At 42.0% G+C, this 26,817-nt stretch overlaps 1 protein-coding gene across 1 annotated transcript; it reads right to left on the bottom strand.

Moving 5' to 3' along the window:
* Positions 1–11,531: 11,531 nt before the first annotated feature.
* Positions 11,532–26,636, bottom strand: LOC138970226 (zinc finger protein 62 homolog). The gene is made up of 3 exons (XM_070342722.1): positions 26,556–26,636; positions 20,653–22,186; positions 11,532–14,155 (listed from the first exon to the last, which is right to left on the bottom strand). The coding sequence occupies exons 2-3, from the start codon at positions 22,151–22,153 to the stop codon at positions 11,751–11,753; spliced, it is 3,906 nt and encodes a 1,301-aa protein (XP_070198823.1). The 5' UTR covers positions 22,154–22,186; positions 26,556–26,636; the 3' UTR covers positions 11,532–11,750.
* Positions 26,637–26,817: the final 181 nt, after the last annotated feature.

Below are 26,817 nucleotides of genomic sequence, written 5' to 3'. Positions count from 1 at the left end.
TAAATACGACGTTGCGAAAATGTGAATTTTTCGTGTCATTAGCAACGTTGCGAACTTTACGTGAAATTTACGTTGAGCCAACCAAAAAACGCAACGTAAAACCAACGTTGTGTCATTGTGAGATTTTGGTGTTCTTTCGACGTTGTAATACAACGTAAATTTTACGTGAATTTCACGTTGCATTTTGGTGTCTTACAAATGTTGCGAAGATTACGTGAAATTTACGTGGATCCAACCAAAAAACACAACGTGAAAGCAACGTTGCGTTACAGTTGTGTTTTTTTGTTTTTTACACGTTGGTACATAACGTAAATTTCACGTGGATTCCACCTTAAAAAGCAACGTAAAATCGACGTTGTATTATTGTGATTTTCTGGTGTTCGAACAACGTTGGTATACTCACGTGATTTTCACGTGAAATTCACGTGATTTAAAAACAAAAGTTAGTTTGATACAACAAACGTTCCTACAACGTAGTTTCAACGTAAACACACAACGTTGGGGTTTGATTGATCGCCAACGTGCCCTCAACGTGAAATCCACAACGCAAATCCTACGTCAGTCATTACCAATTTTTCACCTGCACGGTTTCGTATCGTTTATCAAAGAAATGTATATATAAAGCCTTTGAAAATTACGTAAGGTGAACAGATTTTCAAATACAGGAGATAGATATGTGCGAAACTATCACCGAATAACAAATGATTCAGTCAGACGTTATGAAATTAAGCGCCGATGTACCGCGCAATGTATTTGATTGCTTTGGCGTTCCAAATGCGTCCGGTTACATTTTCTGGCATCATTAATGCATCAACGAGAATTGAAAAGTAATGCTAAAAATATAATTGTGTACGTTTAAAGTTGATCTACTGTGCTCATCAAACCTCTTGTTGTATTTTGTAAATTGGCGAAAGGGGGGCAGAATACATAAACCTAATCTCTGTGATTGTCTATACGTGCGTGTGTGTGTGTGTGTGTGTGCTTACACGTACGTGTTAGTGTGTGTGTGCGCGTGTGTGTACACGTGTTAGTGTGTGTGTGTGTGTGTGTGTGTGTGTGTGTGTGTGTGTGTGTGTGTGTGTGACATCAGTTTGTGTATGTGTGTGTGTGTATGTGTGTCACATCAGTTTGTGTATGTGTGTTTGTGGGTGGCTGTGTGTGTGTGTGTGTGTGTGCGTGTATGTGTGTGTGTGTGTGTGTGTGCGTGCGTGCGTGCGTGCGTGTGTCTGTGTGTGTGTCTGTGTGCGTGTGTTTGTGTTTGTGTCCCTCGGTGCGTGACAATATATCTGCCAATAAGTAGAACTAAAACAGGGTTCAGAATTACACCTGAAAAAGCAGGAAGGGAGCAGAATACATGTTATGAACTCCGTTATTTATTGTTTGAAATGTTATAACCTGGAATTGCTTATACAGTACAACTGCTGTAAACAAGTCAAGTCAAGTCAAGTCAAGTCAAGTTTTATTCCGATAAAAACCCCGTGAGGGTACATGGAAAATTAAAAAACACAATAAAAACACATTTCATTCAACACCAAATAAAAGGAACTAAAACAAAAAGAAATCAGACTATGTACAGAAAAGGGAGTTGAGGGGTGAGGGAAAGCAAAAACAATACAAGACCACGCTGCAAGCTAAGTTTATACTAAGTGTGCGTTACATACACACTTAAGTGACTATTTTGTACGCATGAAAGAAGCATTAAATTCACGATATGCTTTTAACAATACTTACAAACTGCAAACCTGAAGTAAATACTGAAAACTGAAAACGTTTTTGTTCTTTTTTTCCAGTCAATGAACTGGTAAACTTTGTCAACATTAAAATTTTATGTTTTCCTTTTGACCTCTGACCTCGAGCGGCCATTAGGGGAAGGTTGCCTAATATGGACCGGCGCCTAATATGGACCACGTGTCCTGTTCTGAAAAACTAACGGTGCTAGAGCGCTCAAAACAATTTCATTTGCTGTATTTACCATATCTGGATAACTTGCACAATCATGTCTAAACAGCTGCAGAAACATAAACCACAAAACTGTTAGGATTTTTATGGGGTTTTGTTTAACACTTTTTGCAGCGTTCACTCTCAATTGGACGCTTAAAACGGACTAATTTCTACACACACCCACAGGAGGACTGGGTGGCCGAGTGGTAACGCACTTGCGCTCAGAAGCGAGAGGTTGCGAGTTCGACCCTGGGTCAGGGCGTTAGCAATTTTCTCCCCCCTTTCCTAACCTAGGTGGTGGGTTCAAGTGCTAGTCTTTCGGATGAGACGAAAAACCGAGGTCCCTTCGTGTACACTACATTGGGATGTGCACGTTAAAGATCCCACGATTGACAAAAGGGTCTTTCCTGGCAAAATTGTATAGGCATAGATAAAAAATGTCCACCAAAATACCCGTGTGACTTGGAGTAATAGGCCGTGAAAAGTAGGATATATGCGCCGAAATGGCTGCGATCTGCTGGCCGATGTGAATGCGTGATGTATTGTGTAAAAAAAAATCCATCTCACACGGCATAAATAAATCCCTGCGCCTTGAATATGTGCGCGATATAAATTGCATAAAAATAAAAAAATAAAAAATAAATCCCGTACCCAGGGAATACGCGCGATATAAGCCTCATATTGATTGATTGATTGAGCTGTTATCCCACAAAAATTGCTTATATACGACAGCCTAGACTGTTTTTGCTACATTTTGGAAGTGTTGACCCTGTTTATTTCAATGCAAACAAAAAATAGTGGCAGAATCCCTGTGTGTGTCGCCTAATATGGACCACATTGGAAGAAAATAAAAGCTGAGGGCTGGTTTCATTAATACATTAAGAAGCTGGCTGAAAACAACCTATAACTAGCCCTCAAACTTTCTAACAAACAAACAAAATTTAAGTCTTCTTTTCGATAAAGTTGATTATTTATTTATTTTCTCTCTGTTTCTTTAGTTTCCTGTTATGCTTCTAACAATGTTCTCGTCAAACCAAAACATAAAACGCAAGGGTCTGGATCCTGTCATAATTGTTTGATGAAATACAGAATCTTCTGAAATTGATGAAAAATGCTCTCAATCATGTTAACGGTGTGTGTGTGTGTGTGTGTGTGTGTGTGTGTGTGTGTGTGTGTGTGTGTGTGTGTACGTGTGTGTGTGTGTGTGTGTACTAGTGTGCTAGTGTGTGTGTTCGTGTGTGTGTGTGTGTGTATGGGTGTGTGTGTGCAGTGTGTGTGTGTGTGGGGGGGGTGTTTGTGTGTGTGTGTGGATGTGCGTGTGTATGTGTGCGTGCGTGTGTGTGTTTGAAAACAGCTGAAAGGTTTCATCTTCTCTTTCGCTAAATGTAGGAACCTACATTTTTGTTTCGACTGAGTGTACTTTCAGCTCAATCAAGCCATTAACACTAGAGATGAAAGTGCAGACAAACAAAGACTCAAAGACTCAAAGACTCAAAATGTTTACTGTCCTCATAAAAACAAGGAAAATTGCCTTGCAGTGTCAGGCGATCACAGACATAAAAACATCACATGTATTAAGAATTCAACGATTGCACTTAAAACTAAAAACTCTAGCCCGCTTCATATTTGCTGTAAACTTAGAATTAGAATTGCATTAAAACACATGTAAACATCCTGAGCGTCTCTCGCAGCACTCACACTTACAGACACAGACACACACAGACACACAGACACAGACACACACACACACACACTCTCTCTCTCTCTCTCTCTCTCTCTCTCTCTCACTCGCCATCTCTCTCTATCTCAGTTTAACTAAAAACAATAAAATATATTCAGATTGAGTGGGTAATAATGGCACACAGGCATGATTTAAAAGGTCATGGATAGATAACACATGCGCGTGTATCAAGACCAAGAGCATTCTACAAACTCGTACGCACCCGCACACACACACGTACACAAACACATACATACACACAGCCACACGATCACAACACACAAGCACACACGCGCGCACACACACACACACACACACACACACACACACACACACACACACACAGACGCTCACACAGACAATTCAAACAAACAATTCAAGAGACACACACAAAAATAAACGACCCAACATACAGAGTGAAACCTATATTCGCGGGTGTTAACAGAACAAAACAAATAATTCCTTCGAGGTAGGAAAAACACCCCCGTTGGTCAAAGGGAAATAACCATTCTCACTGCACCGATTCTCACTGCCACCAACTGAGAAGGTTATTTCCCTTTGACCATGAATATGTTTCTCTATAAGTCCTTGTAGAATCTTAATCCACCAATAACTCCCTAACCGTGTGTTTGACTGGTCCCAATTTTTGTAAGGACCGTCTCAGGAATGTATAGAACCTGTTCACCAAGTTTGGTGACGATCGGTCCGTTCATTCTTGAGATCTATATGCGAACACAAACACACAAACAAACAAACAAACACATCGACCGAAACCTATACACACCCCTATACCGGGGGTGTAAATAACAAGGTACTATGGAGAACGGTAGGTGTGAGGGAGAGACACTTTTAAAGGGAGTATGATAGCGAAGCAATGTTTTTTGAAGAGAAATAGGGAAGATTGAAATACATCGGAGATACTGTCTGCAAAATAGGCCAGCTTTCTTTCTTTCTTTATTTGGTGTTTTCAACCACGAAGGTTATATCGCGACGAGGGAAAGGGGGGAAATGGGATAGGGGAAAGGGGGGAGATGGGATAGAGCCACTTGTTAAGTGTTTCTTGTTCACAAAAGCACTAATCAAAAAATTGCTCCAGGGGCTTGCAACGTAGTACAATATATGACCTTACTGGGAGAATGCAAGTTTCCAGCACAAAGGACTAAACATTTCTTACATACTGCTTGACTAAAATCTTTACAAACATTGACTATATTCTATACAAGAACCACTTAACAAGGGTAATAAGTGAAGAATTTTATGGGTGAGAAAAGGAAAGTAAAAGGACTTTGGGGAGGCAGAAATAGAGAAGAAACAAGAAAAAGATCCTAATTAGGTTCACGGCATCGAGAGTGATGCGACCTTCTCTCAGAAATTAGTAGAGAAGGCTCCCCCATCCACCACCCGGGGGACGCGCCTCTACGCCAATTAGGGGGCGCGAGGATAGGGCAGCTGAATCACATAAACAGTCACATAAAAAGTGCGTAGCCTACTTTTACGTACTTTCCCAAAAAAACTAATCTTGTTTAGTCAACTGAAGCGAGGGCATAAGGAGCAGGTGGTGTTGGGGGGGGGGGGGGGGGGGAGAGAGACAAACATAACTGAGAATACGATAGACCGAAAAGATTTGTTTTAAAGTGTTAACATTTGAAAAAAAAGAAAGGAACCAAGAAAAGATTAAACAAGAGGCGAAGCCTTCAAGGCTCACGTACGAAACCAACACAAACTCAATCACTCCGTCACACATACACACACACAGTAAGCATAGGTGACACGGTGCAAGAGTGCGAGACACTAGATCTAGATCTGTCTGTCTGTACGGCCTACTTACGGGGACACGACTGCCTGAGATGGCCAGATCGACACTGCGCTTTCGACAGCGCTTCCTCGCGCAGACACTGGAAACACACTATGCAGATTAACCTGCAGGAAATCTCCTTTGGTATTTTCTTTATCTACTTTTCTGGAGCTACGAAACCGAACAATGTAAAATCGTCTTCTCCGAATCGGCGAACTGCAGCTCGGTGATAACTGTATCTATACCACAATCCTTCACGCGATCTGACCTAACCTTGACCCCTGACCTGGTCTACATACCACACACGACACAAACCAGTCACCTGTTTTTACCCCCCCAAAACCCCCCACCACCCGTTTTCTTTGGACACACACTTTAACTACATACGTGCCGACGAAATGTTGATCATTGCTTCAATACTTTGAAGCTGTTGCTTAAATAATAACCAGGTAAAATTAGTATTTCGGTGTTCAGTCAAATGTTAAAGTTTCTACCACAGACATACATATAAATACATACGCACGCACGCGGCACAGACAGACAAAAGTTAGCATCGCATAGGCTACACTTACGTGAGCCAAAAAACAAATTAGAGCGTAGCAAATGATCGCTGGATCCCCCCCTCCCACATATTAAAATCTTTTCAAGCGATTAAATCAGCCGTACAATAACGTCCCGGGACCGAGCCTCTTTATTCCGGACACCCTGATAGCGTCCCTGTTTGGTACGTTACATTTGCCACAAGGGAGATAATAAGCATAATGTTCAAAGCAGAGTTGTCGTCACCTTACACTACAGGCTTACTTCTTCAAGATCCTGTTCGAGTGCAGGCATTCATTCGACTGTGAAACATTTGAAAGATCAGTCGATAGGAAGTCGAATGGTAAAATGTGTAGCTTTCAAGTGATTTATACATTCCCACGTCAGTGTAACTTAAAATAAGTTCACAACAAATGGAATCAGTGAATATATACATACTTGGAACTTTTGTCATGCGAGAAGAAATAAACAGTTTGCAAATTGTGCTCAAAAAACGCTTTAATACTGATTCCGTTTTAGTTTTCTGGAGTGTTTTAGCAGTCTAAAAGCTGGATCAATTTTATATGAAGTCAAAAACTGTGTCCCATCAGGGCTATTCGGAGACGTAGAATTTTAGAAGGGGGGTAAGGCAGCGGAGAAGGGTGGGGAAAGCAAGTTTGTAGGAGTATTAGAGTGATAAGTGACTACCGAACACAAAGAAAGTTGTAGACTGTGGCTTATAGGTGTGAGGAAATCAGTCGATTTTTTTCTCTGTGTGTGTGTGTGTGTGTGTGTGTGTGTGTGTGTGTGTGTGTGTGTGTGTGTGTGTGTGTGTGTGTGCATCTGTCTGTCTGTCTGTATATGAAACAGTTTTTTTCTCACTTTGTAGAGTTGTAAAATCACATTTTTACATTTTTGTTCAAATTAAGATCTCTTTTTGTAAACAAACCATCGTTTATTACTTATTTATATGATCTCCAAACATGCTTGACATTTCACATGAAATTAACATTCCACTTACTTTTTTGTGACTCAAATTCAGGCGCGCAAACAAGAATGACTAATTTCGGTGCATACATCTACATGTGTTTGTTCAATGTTACTGGGATGCAAGGTACGTTCTGTGAAAGCATATGCTATTGGTGCACATGACAGTTTTGGCACATCAGTGTTGCAGCTTAATTTGTAGATTCTTTCTTGGTACATATAAGAAGAAAAAAACCTCATCAAAGAACTTTTTTCTTTTTCTGTCAAAAGTATACTGAGCAGGTAAGGGAATTGGTGAAGAATATCTTGACAACCTACTGTACTGTTCTGTATAAATAGTTCAACTGTCTATAAAAAATGGCACAACCTATACTGTACTGTTCTGTATAAATAGTTCAACTGTCTATAAAAATGGCACAACCAACTGTACTGTTCTGTATAAATAGTTCAACTGTCTATAAAAATGGCACAACCAACTGTACTGTTCTGTATAAATAGTTCAACTGTCTATAAAAATGGCACAACCTACTGTGCTGTTCTGTATAAATAGTTCAACTGTCTATAAAAATGGCACAACCAACTGTGCTGTTCTGTATAAATAGTTCAACTGTCTATAAAAATGGCACAACCAACTGTGCTGTTCTGTATAAATAGTTCAACTGTCTATAAAAATGGCACAACCTACTGTACTGTTCTGTATAAATAGTTCAACTGTCTATAAAAATGGCACAACCAACTGTACTGTTCTGTATAAATAGTTCAACTGTCTATAAAAATGGCACAACCAACTGTACTGTTCTGTATAAATAGTTCAACTGTCTATAAAAATGGCACAACCACTGCGTTGTGTAGCAAGTTTAAAGCACAGGCACTCGTCACGCGGAGCGGGATCAAAGCGGGCGGGCCCTGTCACGCTCTCAAGACTTAGTATAACAGTACATGTACTATAATAACTGTACAGTAGTAAAAGAAGTACTCAATCACCCTAACAACACGACATCCAAGACATAAGACCCAGGGGACGAGCAGTTAAGCCGGAGGGGGGGAGGGGGTGGTTACTTTACTTTACTTTACTTTATTTGGTGTTTAACGTCGTTTTCAACCACGAAGGTTATAATTATCGCGACGGGGGAAGCGGGGAGATGGGATAGAGCCACTTGTCAATTGTTTCTTGTTCACAAAACCACTAATCAAAAATTTGCTCCAGGGGATGAGGGGGGGGGTTACAACCTGGGGTCCAGGGGTAGACCCCTTGTGGGGTACAGCCCCCCTGAAGCTGAAGAGTTTTAGCTATTTTATGAACAAGTTATGGCTTATCCTTGATTTTAAACATGATCCAACTGGTGTCAGCAGCCACTCATTATTTTCTTTTAAATTCTTTTTTTTTTACAGCCGGGGGGGGGGGGGAGGGGTCCGGAACCCCTGTAACCCCCCCCCCCCCCCTCCCCCTAATCCGCCCCTGAGACCCACCCACCTCGTGTCGAGTGCCTGTGGTTTAAAGTTACTGTCTTTCCCGCATGTACGCCACAGATCTGTCCGGAACATCCTTACACTTGGACACGTACCAACAATCAACAGTGCAGCTGCATTCTGCACAGTGACATTATTCTGCTAAATCAATTTAACAGATTGAAATTGGTATCACAAACTTCACACTCTGCACAGGAAGTAGCCAGGCAGTCCATTTTTGTAACTGTGCATAAGTTTCTTTTTTTTTCATTTTCATAACTTTATTGTCCCATTACTTGGAATTTTGGTTCGCCTTCTCCCAGTGGAAAGCTAGCCTCTACAGTCGCACTACCAAGGTGTATGAGGGTTTAGGTGTAATCAGCCACCTGCACTTGTCTTATGGCAGAATGACCGAGGTCCTTTATGTGCTACAGTGGTGACACAGGAGTGGAACATGGATACCGTCTCTGAGTCAGCACATAAAGTTGACTCGTGTCCTTCCCAGCCCGGATTCTAACCCTTTAACAATAGGATCACAAGTCCAGTGACGGGCGCTGTGGCGTGGTGGTAAGACGTCGGCCTCTTAATCGGAAGGTCGAGGGTTCGAATCCCGGCCGCGGCCGCCTGGTGGGTTAAGTGTGGAGATTTTTCCGATCTCCCAGGTCAACTTATGTGCAGACCTGCTAGTGGCTTATCCCCCTTCGTGTGTACACGCAAGCACAAGACCAAGTGCGCACACAAAAGATCCTGTAATCCATGTCAGAGTTCGGTGGGTTATAAAAACACGAAAATACCCAGCATGCTTCCTCCGAAAGCGGCGTATGGCTGCCTAAATGGCGGGGTAAAAACGGTCATACACGTAAAATTCCACTCGTGCAAAAACACGAGTGTATGTGGGAGTCTAAGCCCATGAACGAAGAAGAAGAAGAAGTCCAGTGCTCTACCAACTGAGCTACCGGGGCCCCCGGTTGAAGGATACTCTGATTCTGTGTCAAAGCTTGAACTGACCTGCGGTGGTCAACACGATCACTTTCACAAGATGGACTGTGCCTTTAAGGCATGCTCTTTAACATTGATTTCACAAGGAAACAGTGGAGTTCAATAGACATGTAACAATTAACTCCAGCACAGTGGAACTCCCCTTTAAAGACCCCCCAATTTAACACCCCCTCCTGTTAAGACTTTGTTTCCTCAGACTTTCTGTTCATAAACTCTGTCAAATTACCTATTTTAAGACTACCTCCTTTCAAAGACCCGATTTTCTCATTTTATTTGAGGTCTTAAAAAGGGGGGGAGGTGGGGGGGGAGGGGGGGTTCCACTGTACAGACAATTCCAGATAACAAATAACAAATAAAAAACTCTGGCTTACAAGATTAGATATGTGTTCATTGCTATGGAGTAGACAGAGATAAGTCTGAAGCCAAAAGCAGTAACTTGAGTAAGAATAAAATGTATCAACTAATAAAGCTAAATATTTTAACAAGTACATGTACCACAAGTTACCACCATGTTTGTTATAATTGTGCATAGCATGGTATTGTTTTGAATTCTAAATGGTAAAAGAACATTCAGCATAATATAAGTTATAACATACAGTGGTACCTGTGAATTATAAAGTCCCTTGGAAAGGTCTCCATTTTTTCCTCTATCTTCATTAATTAAATTAACCAAAACATACTTCTAAGAAAAGGACATTTGCAATAATATTATAGGAACTTCTCTGCACAAGTACCACTGTCTATACCATGACACAAACTCACTGATACCCTTAACAATGAAACATCAATGTATATATGGGACTCTCTTTCTGTTTCTCTCTCTCTCTCTCTCTCTTTCTCTCTCTCTCTCTCTCTCTCTCTCTCTCTCTCTCTCTCTTTCTGTCTCTCTCTCTCTCTTTCTGTCTCTCTCTCTCTCTTTCTGTCTCTCTCTCTCTGTCTATATGTCTCTCTCTCTCTCTCTCTCTCTCTCTCTCTCTCTCTCTCTCTCTCTCCCGTCTCTCTCTGACAAAATATATCATGCTATATGATTAAAAACAATATTTAATTCTCAGCTATAAATAGAGTATTGCACATGACAGGAAATATAAAGTTCTTAACAAATAATACATGTAATAACAAACATCTTCCATGATGTCATGCACACACACACACATTTTTGTTTTACATAACTTCAACTATTTCATGAATTTTTAGCTAATAAAATCCATATTCAAAGAATGCAGACAGAGATATTAATAAAACTTCAATAATTACTGCTTATCACTGTATGTTTTGACAAGAGCACCAATTGTCTCTCATTCACAAATTGATAACATTTCAAAAATAACAAAAATAACCCCAATCAAACATGTATGCTTGTGTGTTCCTGTTTGTGTGCTTGTGTGCACTTATTGTGTGTGTGTTTGTGCGTGTGTGTGTATATGTGTATGTGAGTGTGTATGTGTGTGTTTGCGTGTGTGTGTGTTTGTGTGTGTGTATTCATGAGTGCACACGCATCTGTGAGTGTGTTGGTCTATGTAGATAATAAGGTGTTATGGCATTGTATCGTATTGTATTGTATTGTAATGTATTGTATTGTCACTGATGAAGAAGTCACTGTGTGCATGTTTTACATGTGGAATATTTTGTGTCATTTCACACAAGTTTGTATTATCATTCATAATTAGGTAGAAGTACATGTACAACAATTGTCCCTTGTTAGGATGGTGCAAGATGATATGTATGTCTGTCAAAAACTCTGCATGTAGTAAGGAAAGAACAGCAGACAACTAGTGAGTTATGTTTTACTGAGCGGTTCTGTAGATGACGACAACCAAGAGTGACGACTTACACGACTTGTTGACAGAAACTCAATATATGTTTTCCTTTGTATGCATAGACCTTAACTAGAAACAATAACAAACAAGGGCGGATCTGGAGGGGGGGGGTTACATGGGTTACGTAACCCCCCCCCCCCCCCACCCCCCCAAAAAAGAGGTAATTTATTGGCTCAGGATGCACCAGATAGCTCTATTTTGCTTCTTTGGATAAAAAAAATTTCCGGGGGGGCATGCCCCCGGACCCCCTAGAGGCTTAGGCGCCGTCAACTTGTATAGATCTTCGCAGTCATTTTGTAACCCCCCCCCCCTCCAAAGTGAATTGATCCGCCCTTGAACAAATACCTTCACAAAATTATGTCTGACTGTTGGGACGCAATTATGTAGGCGTAAGAGTAATGAAAATGTAAGTGTTAACAATGAATCAGCATTTGCAAAGTTTGTTTTTTGTTGTGTGGAAAATTTAGAACAGTTGTGCATGCGTGTTTCAGTTTAACACGGGCATTGTAAGGATTTTCCCTCATCAGGTTACTGCAGCTATATGCCCACTAAAATGATGCACCTTTTGCAAATGATATTTCAAGTTTGATGAATTTCGGTAACTTTTTCCACACTCAGAGCATGACAACGGTCTCCAGTCTGTGTGTGTCAGTGTGTGTCTTTTCAATCCGTATCGATTGTAGAACTTTTTCTCACACAGATCACAAGGGTAACGCTTGTCACCTGTATGGCGACGACGGTGAATCATGAGGTTTGAATGCGAGTTGAAACCCTTCCCACAAAACTGACACAGGTAAGGTTTAGCGTTGGTGTGGCTGTGCCTGTGGTAGGTCAGTGTGGTCTTCAAAGCAAACAACTTGCCGCAGAATTCACAAGAGTAGGGTTTCTCCTGAGTGTGTGTCCTGGAATGCACTTTCAAAGTTTTCCTCAGCTTGAAGGCTCTTCCACACACTGTGCATTCATGTGGCTTAGTATCCATGTGCGTGGCCAGATGGTTGTTGAATTTTTTGGAGGAGAACATCAGGCCACAAACAGGACACACGGAGAATGGCTCCCTTGTCTTGCTTGGCTGCACGTTTCTCCGTGGAGCTATGCTGCTCCTGTCTGTGCACACAATACTGCTCTCAGGAAGTGACGACACTTGTGTAGCTCTGGCAATAGTACTGAGCGATTCCGCCTCTGGAAATGTTGTGGTAGCAGCGCTCAATGATTCAGAAGCAGCGTTGTCTGCATTACTCTGCCCTGGAATCAGGTCGTTCTCAGGATGCTTGTGGTGTGATCGCGTCATGTCGGAATAGGGGGCAGGCACAGCGTCAGGGTGTTTGAGCAGCAAATGTTGTCGGACGTGGTGCTTGATTTTGAACATCTCTCCGCACATGGGGCAGGGGTAGGGCCGCTCAGAGCTGTGTCTGACATTGACGTGATCCGAGAGGTGAATTTTCTGCTTGAAGCGCGACTGGCAGATGGTGCAAACAAACGGCCTGTCAATACCATGTTCAGACACTGAGTGTTTAACGAGGCTGGCCTGAGTTTTCAACACCTCATCACACGCTGTGCACTTGTAAGGCTCTGGGTCAGAAGGAGGTTCGTCCAGCAGATCACCATGCTGTCTTCGTACGTGAGTTCTCAGGTGCCCCTTCAGTTTGAACCTTTCCTTGCAGAACCCACACTGGTAAGGCTTCTCAGTCCTGTGCACACTGTTGAGGTGGTCGCTCATATGACTGCGTTGCTTGAAACGCGCAGGGCACTCCGGGCAGCGATAAGGTCGGCTGTCAGAGTCAAACTTGTCACAGCTTTGCGCCTCATTCTCTTCGTACAAATGAGGACAGCGGGACGGATCAGGAATCCTGTTTAACTCTGCAAACTTCTTCTTGTGCTTCTTCTGAATGTGCTCTCTGACAGTGCGAACTGCAGGAAAAGCCTTGTTGCAGAGAGCGCACAAGAACGGCCTGTACGTCTTTTTGGCTTCCCCATGAATACAATGCAGGTGATCGCGAATGGTTCGAGGGTCCAGAAACGTTTCCCCACAGTGACTGCAAGTGCTGTGTGCATCTTTCCAATGGTCTGCCAGATACTTTGGAGCACTGAACAATAACCTGCACAAGCCACACCTGAACACCTTTCTGTTTTCAGAGGCATTGTTCTGACTTGGGAGCTGACACTGTTCAGAAGTGTCTTCCCCTTCAAAACTCACAGTCAGTTTTTCATCAATGAAATCAGCTGTTGCTTTGCTGGGCGGATTTTTATCAACATCGGCAGAAACTTCCGCTTTGAGCGTCTCACCAGTGCCGGTCAACGTGCTGCCCCCCAGTGAATCTCCTCCTCCTTTTGCTGACACTTCTGATGTCCGCTGTAGGGGAAGGTTGTCCGTGAGAGACGTGAACTGACTTGATCCTGACTCACCTGCAACACCAAGCACTGCTGAACCTTCGTTATCATCATCATTATCATGATCACTCTGCTCCAAGTCTGCAGTGTATGTCTTTGTCAAGCTGCGATCTCTCAGAACATAATGTGAGAGGCTCCCCACCAGGGGGTGACGCTGGATTTTCACTTTGTTAACAGTCCTATTCCTGATTTGATCAGGTGTCTGGGTTGTGCACACCAGGCCAGTGATGGTGGTTTTGGCGACAGACACAAACAGTTGATGTGCTTCTACGTGAACTATCAGTGCTGGGTTGTTGTCGTAGCTGACTTTGCAGTAACCACACTGGTACGGCTTGGTGAGGGAATGTCTGTGGACATGGGTGACCAGTTCCACGTTGATGTCAAAGGTCACGCTGCACAGACCACACTGGAATGGCTTCTGGTCTTTGTGCAGTAGTGGTGCAGGTGATGTGGACTGTTCTTCGTGTTCCATCTTATCAGGCAGGTGAGGGTTGAAGGCTGCCAGATGCTCGTCACATCGGAGAACAGCTGCACCAACCACTAGAAAATAAAAAATAATCAAATTTAATGCTAGCCCAAAGCAAATCAAATAGACTGCTCATGTTCTAGAACAAAGAATAACAGAAGGTTAGTTGGAATCTTTGATTATAGACAATATGAAACAATCGCAAGTATGTGAATTAAAATAAATTTGTGACAATAAAAGGAACTTAGCTCAAAAGGTGTTGACTTGTCTTCATCAATAGATTAGCTACATGTGATTCTGAACATGCGGAACACTTGATTTGCAAAGACATTTACTTCAGGGACAAAAACAGGGAGTTGTAAAAAGATCTGAATGTTTCCACAGCTCACAATGTATGCCACAGGTGGACGGATAGTGTATACAGTGGAACCCTCCTTTTAAGACCACCAAAAATCTGAGAAAATCAGGTCTTAAAAAGGAGGGAGTCTTAAAATGGGGGTAATTTTACAGAGTTTATGAACAGAAAGTCTGAAAAACAAGGTCTTAAAATGGGGGAGTCTTAAAATGGGGGTGAATTTACCGAGATTATGAACACTGTAGTAAGGATAGCTCATATTTGTATTTCGCTTGTTTTTCCTACATGTAGCAATCTATTGATGTAGAGAAGTTAACACCTTCTGAGCTTAGTCATGTATTGTACCTCCCTGCTAAAAAAAGAATGGAGTATTCAGATCTTGATCTTCTTAAAAATTCGGTTAGTATATATACTTAAAGGGTTTGTGATATTAGTTATTACACTTACAGTGACATGAATAGTTGATTGTATTAACCCTTAGGCTGGTTGTCGCGACATATGTCACGGTACTTTACGTATACTGTCACCTGGTTGTCACGACATATGTCGCGCTACTGGCTCAGTCTGTTTGGTCGGTTCCGATTACCTCCCATGGATGCGAAAACCTATATGACTGTTTTTCTTTATTTTTCTCTCTGTTAAGGCCTAAAAAAAAAATAGGTGTGGTTACGGTAACCCGACCTACCCTATTTTTAGTGGCCGACTTACAATATGTAATATACAGACGATGCAAGGGAAATAACTCCTACTAAAAAGGCCCAACAGACGCTTGCCATGACAGAAATGGCGGCATCTTCTTCGGTTGCGAGTGCTACACGCTTGGTTGCTCTGCTATTAAGAAAAAAAAGTTTAAAAAAAAACTAGTCGCGAAAGGCGAAAATACAACATTTAGTCAAGCTGTCGAACTCACAGAATGAAACTGAACGCAATGTAATTATTCAGCAAGACCGTATACTCGTAGCATCGTCAGTCCACCGCTCGTGGCGAAGGCAGTGAAATTGACAAGAAGAGCGGGATAGTAGTTGCGCTGAGAAGGATAGCACGCTTTTCTGTACCTCTCTTCGTTTTAACTTTCTGAGTGTGTTTTTAATCCAAACATATCATATCTAGATATGTTTTTGGAATCAGGAACCGACAAGGAATAAGATGAAAGTGTTTTTAAATTGATTTCGAAAATTTAATTTTGATCCTAATTTTTATATTTTTAATTTTCAGAGCTTGTTTTTAAACCAAATATAACATATTTATATGTTTTTGGGAGTGTTTTATGGTCTATCCAGTGGTGAAACCCGTTTTAGAAAAGAGCAAAAACTTTTCGAGTTATAAGCCTGTGACTAAGGTGACCCTCACACTGTCACCACAGTCCCCCCGGATTTAAGCCTCGCGCAGAACCGCGCGAGGTGACATGCGACTCATTCCGTGGTGGAGTGTCACATATAATAGTATACTGACTTCGTCTGAAGGCATTTTATGAAGGCATTTCTTGTCAAGATTTTCTCATAGCTGGAGCACTTACGCCAAAGAGATGGAACACTTACACCCCCACACCTCAGATCTGGAACCCCATATAACGTGCATATTTCAACACTTTCAGTTTCACGTCATCCACTGAATGGGCTAGTGCCATCAATGCCTCCTGAGCAGTTCATCACCCCACAAAAGACCGGCTGCCTCATTCGCCCAAAACGCCTACCAGGTTTCCAAACCAACAACCCGGTAGATAACTACATGTACATCCGAAACAACGACAAAGCGTACGAAGTGCCACACTGTAAGACAGAACAATATAAAAACGCATTTTTTCCAAAAAGAATAATAGCCTGGAGCCACCTAGATAATAGGACAGTGCACTCAGACAGTACTGAGGCCTTCAAGTCGGCTCTGGCACCCTCTAGTGGACGATAAAAAACACGCGGCTGCGCACCCCACCCGTTGCACCAACGCCAGTTATCTGGATGCAGCAACGTATCACATCAGATTCAGATTCAGGGTGTTCAAAGTGCAATCTTCTATCAGCAGGAGCAATTTATTTCATCTATACCGGGCTTATTTTGCCTGTTTAGTGTTTTCATTGTACCAATGAAATATGTATTAAACCAGTGTTAAAACCAAGGGTTTTGAGTAATTTGGCAGAGGGACGAAACAAACACATTTATGACCGTGGTTGCTAAACGGAAGAAGAAGAACAACAACAACTGTTAGTTCCTATCAGTAGCATAGGCAGATTCACAACGTACAAGTTTGCAGACCTCTTTCACTGTTTCAGTCTTCGCACTAGTTGTTATGTGACTTTGACAAACTGACGAATACGTCATCAGTATCACGTAAGTAAGTATGAGATAATTATTCTACATATATATATATGCAATTCACCTTAACTTCTGTACATCGGATCGTCGGTTTCTGACAAAATTGAGTGGAAATGATTTAGTTTTTCCAACCAAGCAGGCTTCTGAAGAAGACAACAGACGAAGGGAGACAACTGAAAATCTAGTGGAGAGTTGTGTCCCGCAAAACAGGGGACCGGTCCGACTAAACTACGCGCCAGCACGCGCCAGCACGCGCTACCTTGAACCATAGCACTTATATACTTTATTTTTATATTTCTAGTTAGTTCATCGTCCATTCTCACATAATACAAAATTTCAAACTTCAATGATGAAAAATACGGAAGTTATGACGAGTTTAAGGAGAGCTAATGCACTACTCTCAAATCCGACGATTTCCTCCATTGACTGAACAGCGCGCTACCACTTTGAAGTAGACGAGGCTACCCGGTGATCCATAACACTTACATAATTTATTTTTATAGTCTATATAGTTAATTGTCCATTCTTACATAATACAAAATTTCAAGCTTGAGTGTTGAACATTTCAGTAGTTATGACGGGTTTTAGGCGAGCTAATGCGCTACTCTCAAATCCGACAAAATCCGGCAGTGACTAAAACTGCGCACTACCAATTTTAAGTGGACGCTACTGAGATTCATAGCTGTTATATAATTTATCTGTATGTTTCTAGTCATTCCATCGTCAGTTCTTACATTATACAAAATTTCAAACTTCAGTGATAAAATTTACGATAGCTAAGACGCGTTATAGGAGAGCTATCCTAAGGCCGTGGCTCCATGTCCGACAATCGTCGGATTTGAGAGTAGTGCATTAGCTCTCCTTAAACTCGTCATAACTTCCGTATTTTTCATCATTGAAGTTTGAAATTTTGTATTATGTGAGAATGGACGATGAACTAACTAGAAATATAAAAATAAAGTATATAAGTGCTATGGTTCAAGGTAGCGCGTGCTGGCGCGTGCTAGCGCGTGCTAGCGCGTGCTGGCGCGTAGTTTAGGCGGACCCCAGGGGACGGCACTGCCTTAAACCTGTACTTTCGATTTCAATTGCATTCTGCTCACACAATACCTTCCTTGCCTTGCACAACCATATAAAAAATGGCAACTGTATGTGTGCGTGTGTGTGTGATTGAGTGAGTGTGCGTGTGCACGCGCATGTGTTCGTGCATGAGTGTGCGTGTTTGTGGGAGTGTGCGTGTAATTGCCTTGTGGGCGTGCGTGAGTGAGAGCGTGCGTGTGTCCACAGCATGTTTGTGCAATGCGTTTCCCAAGCTGTGGCCTTGACAGTAAGGTTAGATTCACCTGAAATAAAAGATCCACTGTTTCTCTATGTGGTAAAGTTTGAACACATTTCTGGAACAAGTTTTGTTTTTGTACGACTATTAAAGGTGGTCGTCAACATTTTTGCTTTTTTGCAATAATCTTATGGTTAGATTTCGCTAAAAAGTGATGTCTTTATTTGGTGTTTAACGTCGTTTTCAACCGTTCAAGGTTATATCGCGACGAGGAAAGGGGGGATAGAGCCACTTGTTAATTGTTTCTTGTTCACAAAATCACTAATCAAAAAATTTCTCCAGGGGCTTGCAAATGTAGTACAATACATGACCTTACTGGGAGAATGCAAGTTTCCAGTACAAAGGACTTCAATCAATGAGGCTTATATCGCGCATATTCCGTGGGTACAGTTCTAGGCGCTCTGCAGTGATGCCGTGTGAGATGAAATTTTATACGGCCAGTAGATTGCAGCCATGTCGGCGCATATTTACCTTTCACGGCCTTATTCCAAGTCACACGGGTATGGTAGACAATTATTAACTGTGCCTAAGCAATTTTGCCAGGAAAGACCCTTTTGTCAATCGTGGGATCTTTAACGTGCACACCCAATGTAGTATACACTTAAGTAGGACTTAACATTTCTTACATACTGCTTGACTAAAATCTTTACAAACATTGACTATATTCTATACAAGAAACACTTAACAAGGGTAAAAGGAGAAACAGAACCGTTAGTCGCCTCTTACGACATGCTGGGTAGCATCGGGTAAATTCTTCTCCCTAACCCGCGGGGGGTGAAGTTATGTCAGATGATGAATGAACCATGGGGGAAAAAGTTATAGAAAAAAAATATATATATATATGTAAAAAAAAGATTTTATTTTTGGGTAGCGTGACTCACGCTTCGAATATTTTGTTTTCTGTTTGCTGAGAACATGTGCTTTGCCTAAAAATACTGACCAATCAAATTCATGTCACTATGCTAAAAGCCACGCCCAAACAAGTGCAGCAACAGTTTGACACTGGAGCATAGATGTGTCAAGGATATCTATGCACTGGAGCGCTGTCCACGCTTTTTTTTTTTTAAACGCACGAAATGCACGGGATTTGAGAGGAGTTTTGCGCTTGGTATTTTCCAAATAAGGGTATCCTCCTATGAGTACTACGCTGGACTACTACAATGAATTTTCAAACGGCTACACTGGCTTCGTTTTTCCTGATCGAAAGGGGGTGTATTGTTGATATCTGTAGATAATAGTCTCTGCATTTTAATGGTCAAATGGCGATTTCGGTATAAAAATGTAGACAAGGACCTTTAAGCGAATTAACAAATAACAACTATTTATGTGTACATGTGTTTGTTTGCTAGCATGTTTTAAGTTTACCCATGTTTTAAGTTTACTCTCTCTCTCTCTCTCTCTCTGTGAGTCTTTCAATGTATCATTTGTAGTTGTGCATAATGTGTGTGTGTGTGTATGCATGTGTGTGTGTGTGAGTATGTTTGCGCATGTGTGTGTGTGTGTGTGTGTATGTCTTTGTGTGTGTGTAACAATGTGCATAGTATTAACTTTCCAAGCTTTGTTTTCATGTTCATGTTTCAACACTTTCAAGGCATCTTTCTATATTTTGCCTCACTTGTTTTCATGTGTATGTTTTACGCACTATCTGTTACTTTCTTAGGTATTTCGATTTCAAGCACCAATTTTATAGGTCTAAACAAATTGTAAAAGATAATTTCACTGAATAAACATCCATCTCTCTCTCTCTCTCAATGCACATAGACTGTTTTTTGAACAATACACAAACTTATGTCCTTGCACTCACACACACACACAAGCACACACACACACAAGCACACACACACACAAGCACACACACACACACACACAGCCTTTAAATAACAGCTCCACACAAGGCCATTGACTCAAAGTAACCTGAGTTTATTAACACCACAGACTTAAAGTGATATACACCTGTTGCTCATGGCTCACAAAATGTTTAACTTACATAAGTTACAATTACTTGAAATAAATAAATATTTGAAATAAGAAGCATTAGAAGTTGCCAGCTACCTACATCAAACATGTACAATGTTTCAACATTTCTGCTCAGCAACAACGGTTCTCTTGATGCAGAAGTCAACCAGCGCATCGCCAAAGCCAGATTTGTCTTCGGCAGACTACACGAGAGACTGTGTTCACGGCATTAAGCCTGTCCTTAATTGGGCGAAAAGTCGACTACGCGAAGTATACGCCAAGCTTATCGCACGGAGCAATCCTGGCGAGTAAAATATTATAGTAAATAGCACCCTGCCTTATTTGTTTGAGATTTTCCAGCTCCCTACCTCTGAACACTTTTTTATGTGTTTAACTAAGGGGTTCTATTGTACCATGGCTAACTTCATAATTGCTCACGTTTAGTTCCACATGCATCAGTTCAGTCCAGTTCCATTTTACAGGGCTGCACTATGTGGTTCCTGCTTCATACATCATTAGTTGTCATGACATACATAGTGGCATGTTCAGTTTAGGCAATGCAGCAGTCAAAATTGCAAATAGTCCAAATGAGGCAACTGCATGTGAACATTTATGATTTAGGATGTACCCTCTTTATATGTCTGTTGAGATGGGATTTGGTTCTGTACGACTTGTCACAGAGATGACATGACACTGGTCGCAGGCCTGAGTGGGTCAGTAAATGATTGTTTAAACCGGTCGAAAACATAAACTTTCGGTCACAAATGTCACAAGAATAACGCTTAACACCAGAATGCCTAATTTTACACATAGAAACCCCAGGGGCGGAGTTGAATCTTTTGTGGCAAATCTTACATTCAAATGGCCTGGCATTGGTATGAGTGTTTTTGTGACAGGTCAGATTTTCTTTCCGGGCAAACGGCTCCCCACAGACTTCACACACAAACGGTTTCTCTCCTGTGTGGATAATGATGTGTTGTTTCAAAGAAAACTTTGTTGAAAAAGCACGTTCACAGATGCTACACTTGTGGTCCAATTGCATCACATGCTTTCTGCGGATGTGTTGTTTCAAGTTGTAAGTTCTTTTCAACCACAGCCCACAATACTGGCACATCGCAGGTTTATATGATTTAATGTAAGGGCTTTTCTCAGCCTCACTGGGTACCTTCTGACTGCGAGTGCGCCTGGCTCGACTTCCTTTGCCCAAGGGCAGTGAGGTGGAGACTGCCTCACACTGTAGACTGGAACCATTCTTCACTGACGATGATGACTGACATGCTTTGGTTTGAAGTTTCTGCACAATATCTGACAGTTGTCCTGAACTTTTCTGGTCTGTAAGTGAAGGATGCGATTCAGGAAACACAATATAAAATTCTGGTTCTTTCTTGACATCATCTTCTAATGTGGCATCCTCAGTATAAACTTCTGGTTCGCTCTTGATGTCATCTTCTAATGTGGTGTCCTCGTTTTCACTGTCACTTTTCGCAAGATCTTCTTCAGACTGTTTCTGCGGAGTGGGCTCAGGCTGTTGTTGTTCTCTTTGCAGGAGGTGAGGTTCCTCTGAAGGAGCAGTAGGCAGGGCTGTGCTTGATGCTACCACTGCTGGGACATCATTATCAATATCACTCACATGAGTTGCAGTACTATTTTCAACAACTCCGCTAATGTATTCAACTTCAACATTATCTCCTCCCAACCCATCATCGCCTGCTATTCCTGGAGAATCTGTTTTATCAGAGCATGTTTTCTCCTGTTCATCAGCACTGTTCAAAACACCTTTTTCTTGCTGGGGTTTTTTTTCGCACAAAGTCTCCGCTGGCTGGGAACGGACGGGTTGAACTTGTTGCGCACAGGGGCGATATTGATGAGTACGTAAATGTTTGACAAGTTGAGAGTTCCTAACGTAGCTGTTTTTGCAGTATCCACACCTGTATGGTTTGGGGAGGTCATGCTGACAGTTAACATGGTGAACCAGTTGCTGGTTTGAGCTGAAAGCTGTGTCGCACAGCGCACATTCAAACAGCATCTGGTTTGAGCGGACAAGGATCATGACGGGAGCAAAGGGCATAGTGACCACTGCTGCTTTGGGCGCTGAATGTTGGATGGCATCCACCATGCTGGACAGATTCCGGATCAACACCACCAACGCCTGTAACAAGAAACATGGGGAAATTTAATTATTGTTACCACAAGACAATCTTCCAATGGTCAATTTATACTAGCATGTAAAACAGCTTAACAATCATCTCACACACAGACCCAGTGTGGTATAACTATAACCGGAGTCACCTGTGTTATCAATCAATCAATCAATATGAGGCTTATATCGCGCGTATTCCGTGGGTACAGTTCTAAGCGCAGAGATTTTTTTAATTTTATTTTTTATGCAATTTATATTGCGCACATATTCAAGGCGCAGGAATTTATTTATGCCGTGTGAGATGGAATTTTTTTACACAATACATCACGCATTCACATCGGCCAGCAGATCGCAGCCATTTCGGCGCATATCCTACTTTTCACGGCCTGTTATGGTTGCCGTGAGCTAACTGCGGCACATCAAATGATCAATACAATCATGTCAATTACTTGTATTATTTGTAACTCCTAGTTATGAGAGCTATATTACCAAAAAAGTCATAATACATTACTGTGCGAATACTCCTAAAACAAGCTTAACATTTTTTTAGTTCGCACTGGGTCTACGCACTCGGAGTGTATACAACTACATGATTCTGACCCAGGTATACACTCTGGCATTAACTTACGGTCGCGAAGCGAATTTGCCATTCAACACCACTTTGCACGAGGAACGCAGAGCTGTTGAGTAACAAAAACGAAAACAATCTGATGCTGCACGGCCTTTGCTGTAACGTAGATTACACTCTCGGTGTGGGCATAAAAGACCAGATACTGAACCGCATCAACACTCGATCGAAGTGTCATTCGATGCCATTTTTAGAATGAACGCTACACTTTTGATTCATGGTATCAAAGTACGCCAGGGACAAACACAGACAAAAATAAACACACACGCAGGCCTGAAAGTGGCAAGTATTTTACTCGCCAAATGCGAGTAAAGTTGCTGAAACAAATTGTTGGTTTGGCTTGTAAAGTTTGCTCTCTGGCTAGAACATTTTCAGAATCATTAGCCAACGGCGAGTACACCATTTGTTGGACTTTCAGGCCTGACACAAAAAACAGATGCTTTACGGCAGTTTATTGTCGGAGTTTGGAACACATGCACTGAGTGTGTAGCGACCTAGAAATGGTTGTATACCATGTGAGTGTACATTATCCCCAGCCCTGTATACACTCCAAAAAAGAGATGGCGGAAGTCAATACTTCAGACTAATTTTTCATTGGCTCCTTCCTAACAACTTGTAGGGGAGGGGGCATGAGTGTGTATGCCCAAGGATATATATGACGTTATTTATGTAATAACCGCGTCGTTATGTTGCATGAAGGCATTGCCCTTTCCATGTGACTTTCGACTCGATCACCACCTCACATCAGACCTCGCTTGTAATTTGTTTGTTTGTTTGTTTGCTTAACGCCCAGCCGACCACGAAGGGCCATATCAGGGCGGTGCTGCTTTGACATATAACGTGCGCCACACACAAGACAGAAGTCGCAGCACAGGCTTCATGTCTCACCCAGTCACATTATTCTGACACCGGACCAACCAGTCCTAGCACTAACCCCATAATGCCAGACGCCAGGCGGAGCAGCCACTAGATCGCCAATTTTAAAGTCTTAGGTATGACCCGGCCGGGGTTCGAACCCACGACCTCCCGATCACGGGGCGGACGCCTTACCACTAGGCCAACCGTGCCGGTCTCGCTTGTAATAATTATAAGGTCATCCTTTCATTTGGACACATCTATATATATATACGACTTGTGTGTGTGTGTGTGTCCGTGATGCACGGCCAAAGTTCTCAATGGATCTCTTTCAAATTTGGTGGCCATATTCAGGTACACCCCGGACACAACCTGCTCGATGAGATATATTTCAACACGTGCTCTCGGCGTGCAGCACTGAACCGATGTTGGTTTTTCTCTGGATCCATTCCCAGTAACTCTTCCTTATCTTCTCCAGTGTTTTCAGCGTTTATCTCCCTTCCTTCGTGTGGCGTCAATCCATATTCCCCTTTCTATTTTTAGAAGGTTACTGTCGACAACGCTCAATCCATATTCCCGTTATACTATTTTTAGAAGGTCACTGTCCTGGCGAAGCCGGGTATTACTCTTCTCCAGTGTTTTGCGCGTTTATCTCCCTTCCTTCGTGCGGTACACCGGCTTTACACCCGGCAAAGCCGGGTCCCCAGCGCAGCTGGGTATTTGGCTCGACTTCTTCCCGGCGAAGCCGTACCTGGCGAAGCGGGTATTCATCATTGATTTTGTATACACTCAGAGTGTACATATAGCTTTTGCCTTTTTAGTTTGAATTCAGGGCTTTGTTTACTGCTGCAGTGTTGTATCTGAGCCTAGCAAAGAGGCAACCAAGACAAAGTACTGAATGCTGTTGGGGAAGAAAAAAAACATACATTCAAAATGCACAAGTTTTGCTTTTAACAAAGGCAAAAGCTATACGCACTCCGAGTGTATACAGGATCGCTGGGTCTGTATACACTCTGACAATAAAAAGCTCTGTTTAGCCAATGAAATGCCCCCAAACACGTCGTTAGATACAAGATATAAGATACAAGAAATTTTATTGTCCTCATCAATACAAGGAAATTTGGCATGTGTGTGGCAAGACATAATACACTGATACATAGACATTTACAAAGCAACAACTGAAGTTCAATATCAACACACCCTTACGCACACATACCCACTACTTCAGACACACAGGCTACATGTGCCCCTCGGACGTACGCAACCCACAATTCACCCAGCCATACAACTCCACATGCACTTACTCATTCATGCAGCACTCTAGCGCCCGGCCATGCACAACTCACACACTGGAACCCTCGTACGGCTACATATGACACCCGCACAAACATTACAGCCTCAAACATCGTACTAGATCTACAACTAACAAGCATACATCCACTATCAAACACCGAATACATCATCACACATTACATCATAACATATTGCATTATAACACACGCACAAACATTACAACTAACAAACAATCATACACTATCAAACACCAAATATATCATCGTACATTAAATTACATCATACCCCCCCACCCCACCATACATTCACAATCGACACAGAATACATCATCATACATACATTACATCATAACCCCCATACATACGCAATCAACACATAGTACATCATCATACTTTACATTACATCATAACCCCCCCCCCCCCCCCCCCCATCATACAAAGTAAACAGACGTCAACATTTCACTCTTAACCCCCCCCCCCCCCCCCCCCCGCCAAACACACGTCCTCTACTCTACCATCGCTCACACCTACTACACATCACCCATAGTCCTCCAAGTCACAGTTCACAGCACTCATTGTCCTTCCGCAGTCACAGTTCACATCACCCATAGTCCTCACAGTCAAATTTTACAGCACTCAAGTCTATCTAGCATACTGTCACATTCACAGGGACTGGTTGTAGAGTCGTACAGCCATCGGGAGGAACGAGTCCCTCATCCGGTTCGTCCTGGCCCGCCAGCACCTCAAACGGCGTTAGGAAGTAGCCAATGAAAAATCAATCTGATGTATTGACTTCCGCTATATCTTAAGTCTTTTTCAGAGTGTCGAGGGTTGGCAAATAATGTACATTCACATAGTATACAACCATTTCTGGATCACAAAGTGTGTTCCAAACTGCCGTGCAGCATCAATTTTTTGTTTGTGTTTGTCCCAAGCGTACTTTGATACATGTACTATGAATCGAAAGGGCACTGCGTTCCTTCACAAAGTGGCATCGAATGATACTCCGAGTGTTGATGTGGTTGTCTGGTCTTTTATGTACACTCCGAGAATGAAATCTTCATTACAGTAAAGGCCGTGGAGCATTAGATTGTTTTTGTTTTTGCACATTAACTGCTCTGCGTTCCTATCACAGAGTGGCGTTGAATGGCAAATTCGCTTCATGACTGGAAGTTAACGCTGGAGTATATACAGGGGCAGAATTGTGTATACACTCGGAGTGCGTATAGCCAGTGCGTGTAACAAAATGTTAAAAAAATAAAAATTAACATTCTTCAACATAACTGTCTTCATCACTATTGTAAACTTCATCACAAAATATGTAAATTGTGCCAGTTTTTAAGCATATTTTTATCGTGTATTGCACCAATGGAATATTGATTTTAAAAAAACTGTTCAAACCACGAGTTTTGACAGAGGGTAAAACAAACTTATGATGGCAAACTTATGATGGCTATCATAGCCAGATTTGCAACATTGTAATTTGTACTGATGACTGATGACGATGTGACTTCGACAAACTCACGAATATATCATCAATATCATGTCAACTGGTATAAATCCATCCATTTCTCTCCATATATATTTATACAAATCACCTTACCTTCTTTTCATTTGCTGTTCAAGTTCGGACAAAATTGAGTGGAAATGATGTACATGTAGTTTTTCCAAGGCTCCGGAAAAAATGACTACAGAAGAAGGGAGCGAACTGAGAATCTCCTGGAGAATAATGTCCCTTGAAGCAGGGGACGATACTGGCTGCTTTTAATTTGTACTTTCGATTTCAATTGCATAATACGTATATGGTCGTACACAATTACCTTCCTGACCCTGGAAAAAAAATGGGTCAATGGAGTGGGTGTGTG

The sequence above is a fragment of the Littorina saxatilis genome, linkage group LG7 (assembly GCF_037325665.1).
Source record: "Littorina saxatilis isolate snail1 linkage group LG7, US_GU_Lsax_2.0, whole genome shotgun sequence".
Lineage (NCBI taxonomy): Eukaryota > Metazoa > Mollusca > Gastropoda > Littorinimorpha > Littorinidae > Littorina > Littorina saxatilis.
Note: the sequence above shows the minus strand (reverse complement) of the source record. Positions and strands in the feature narration are given on the sequence as shown.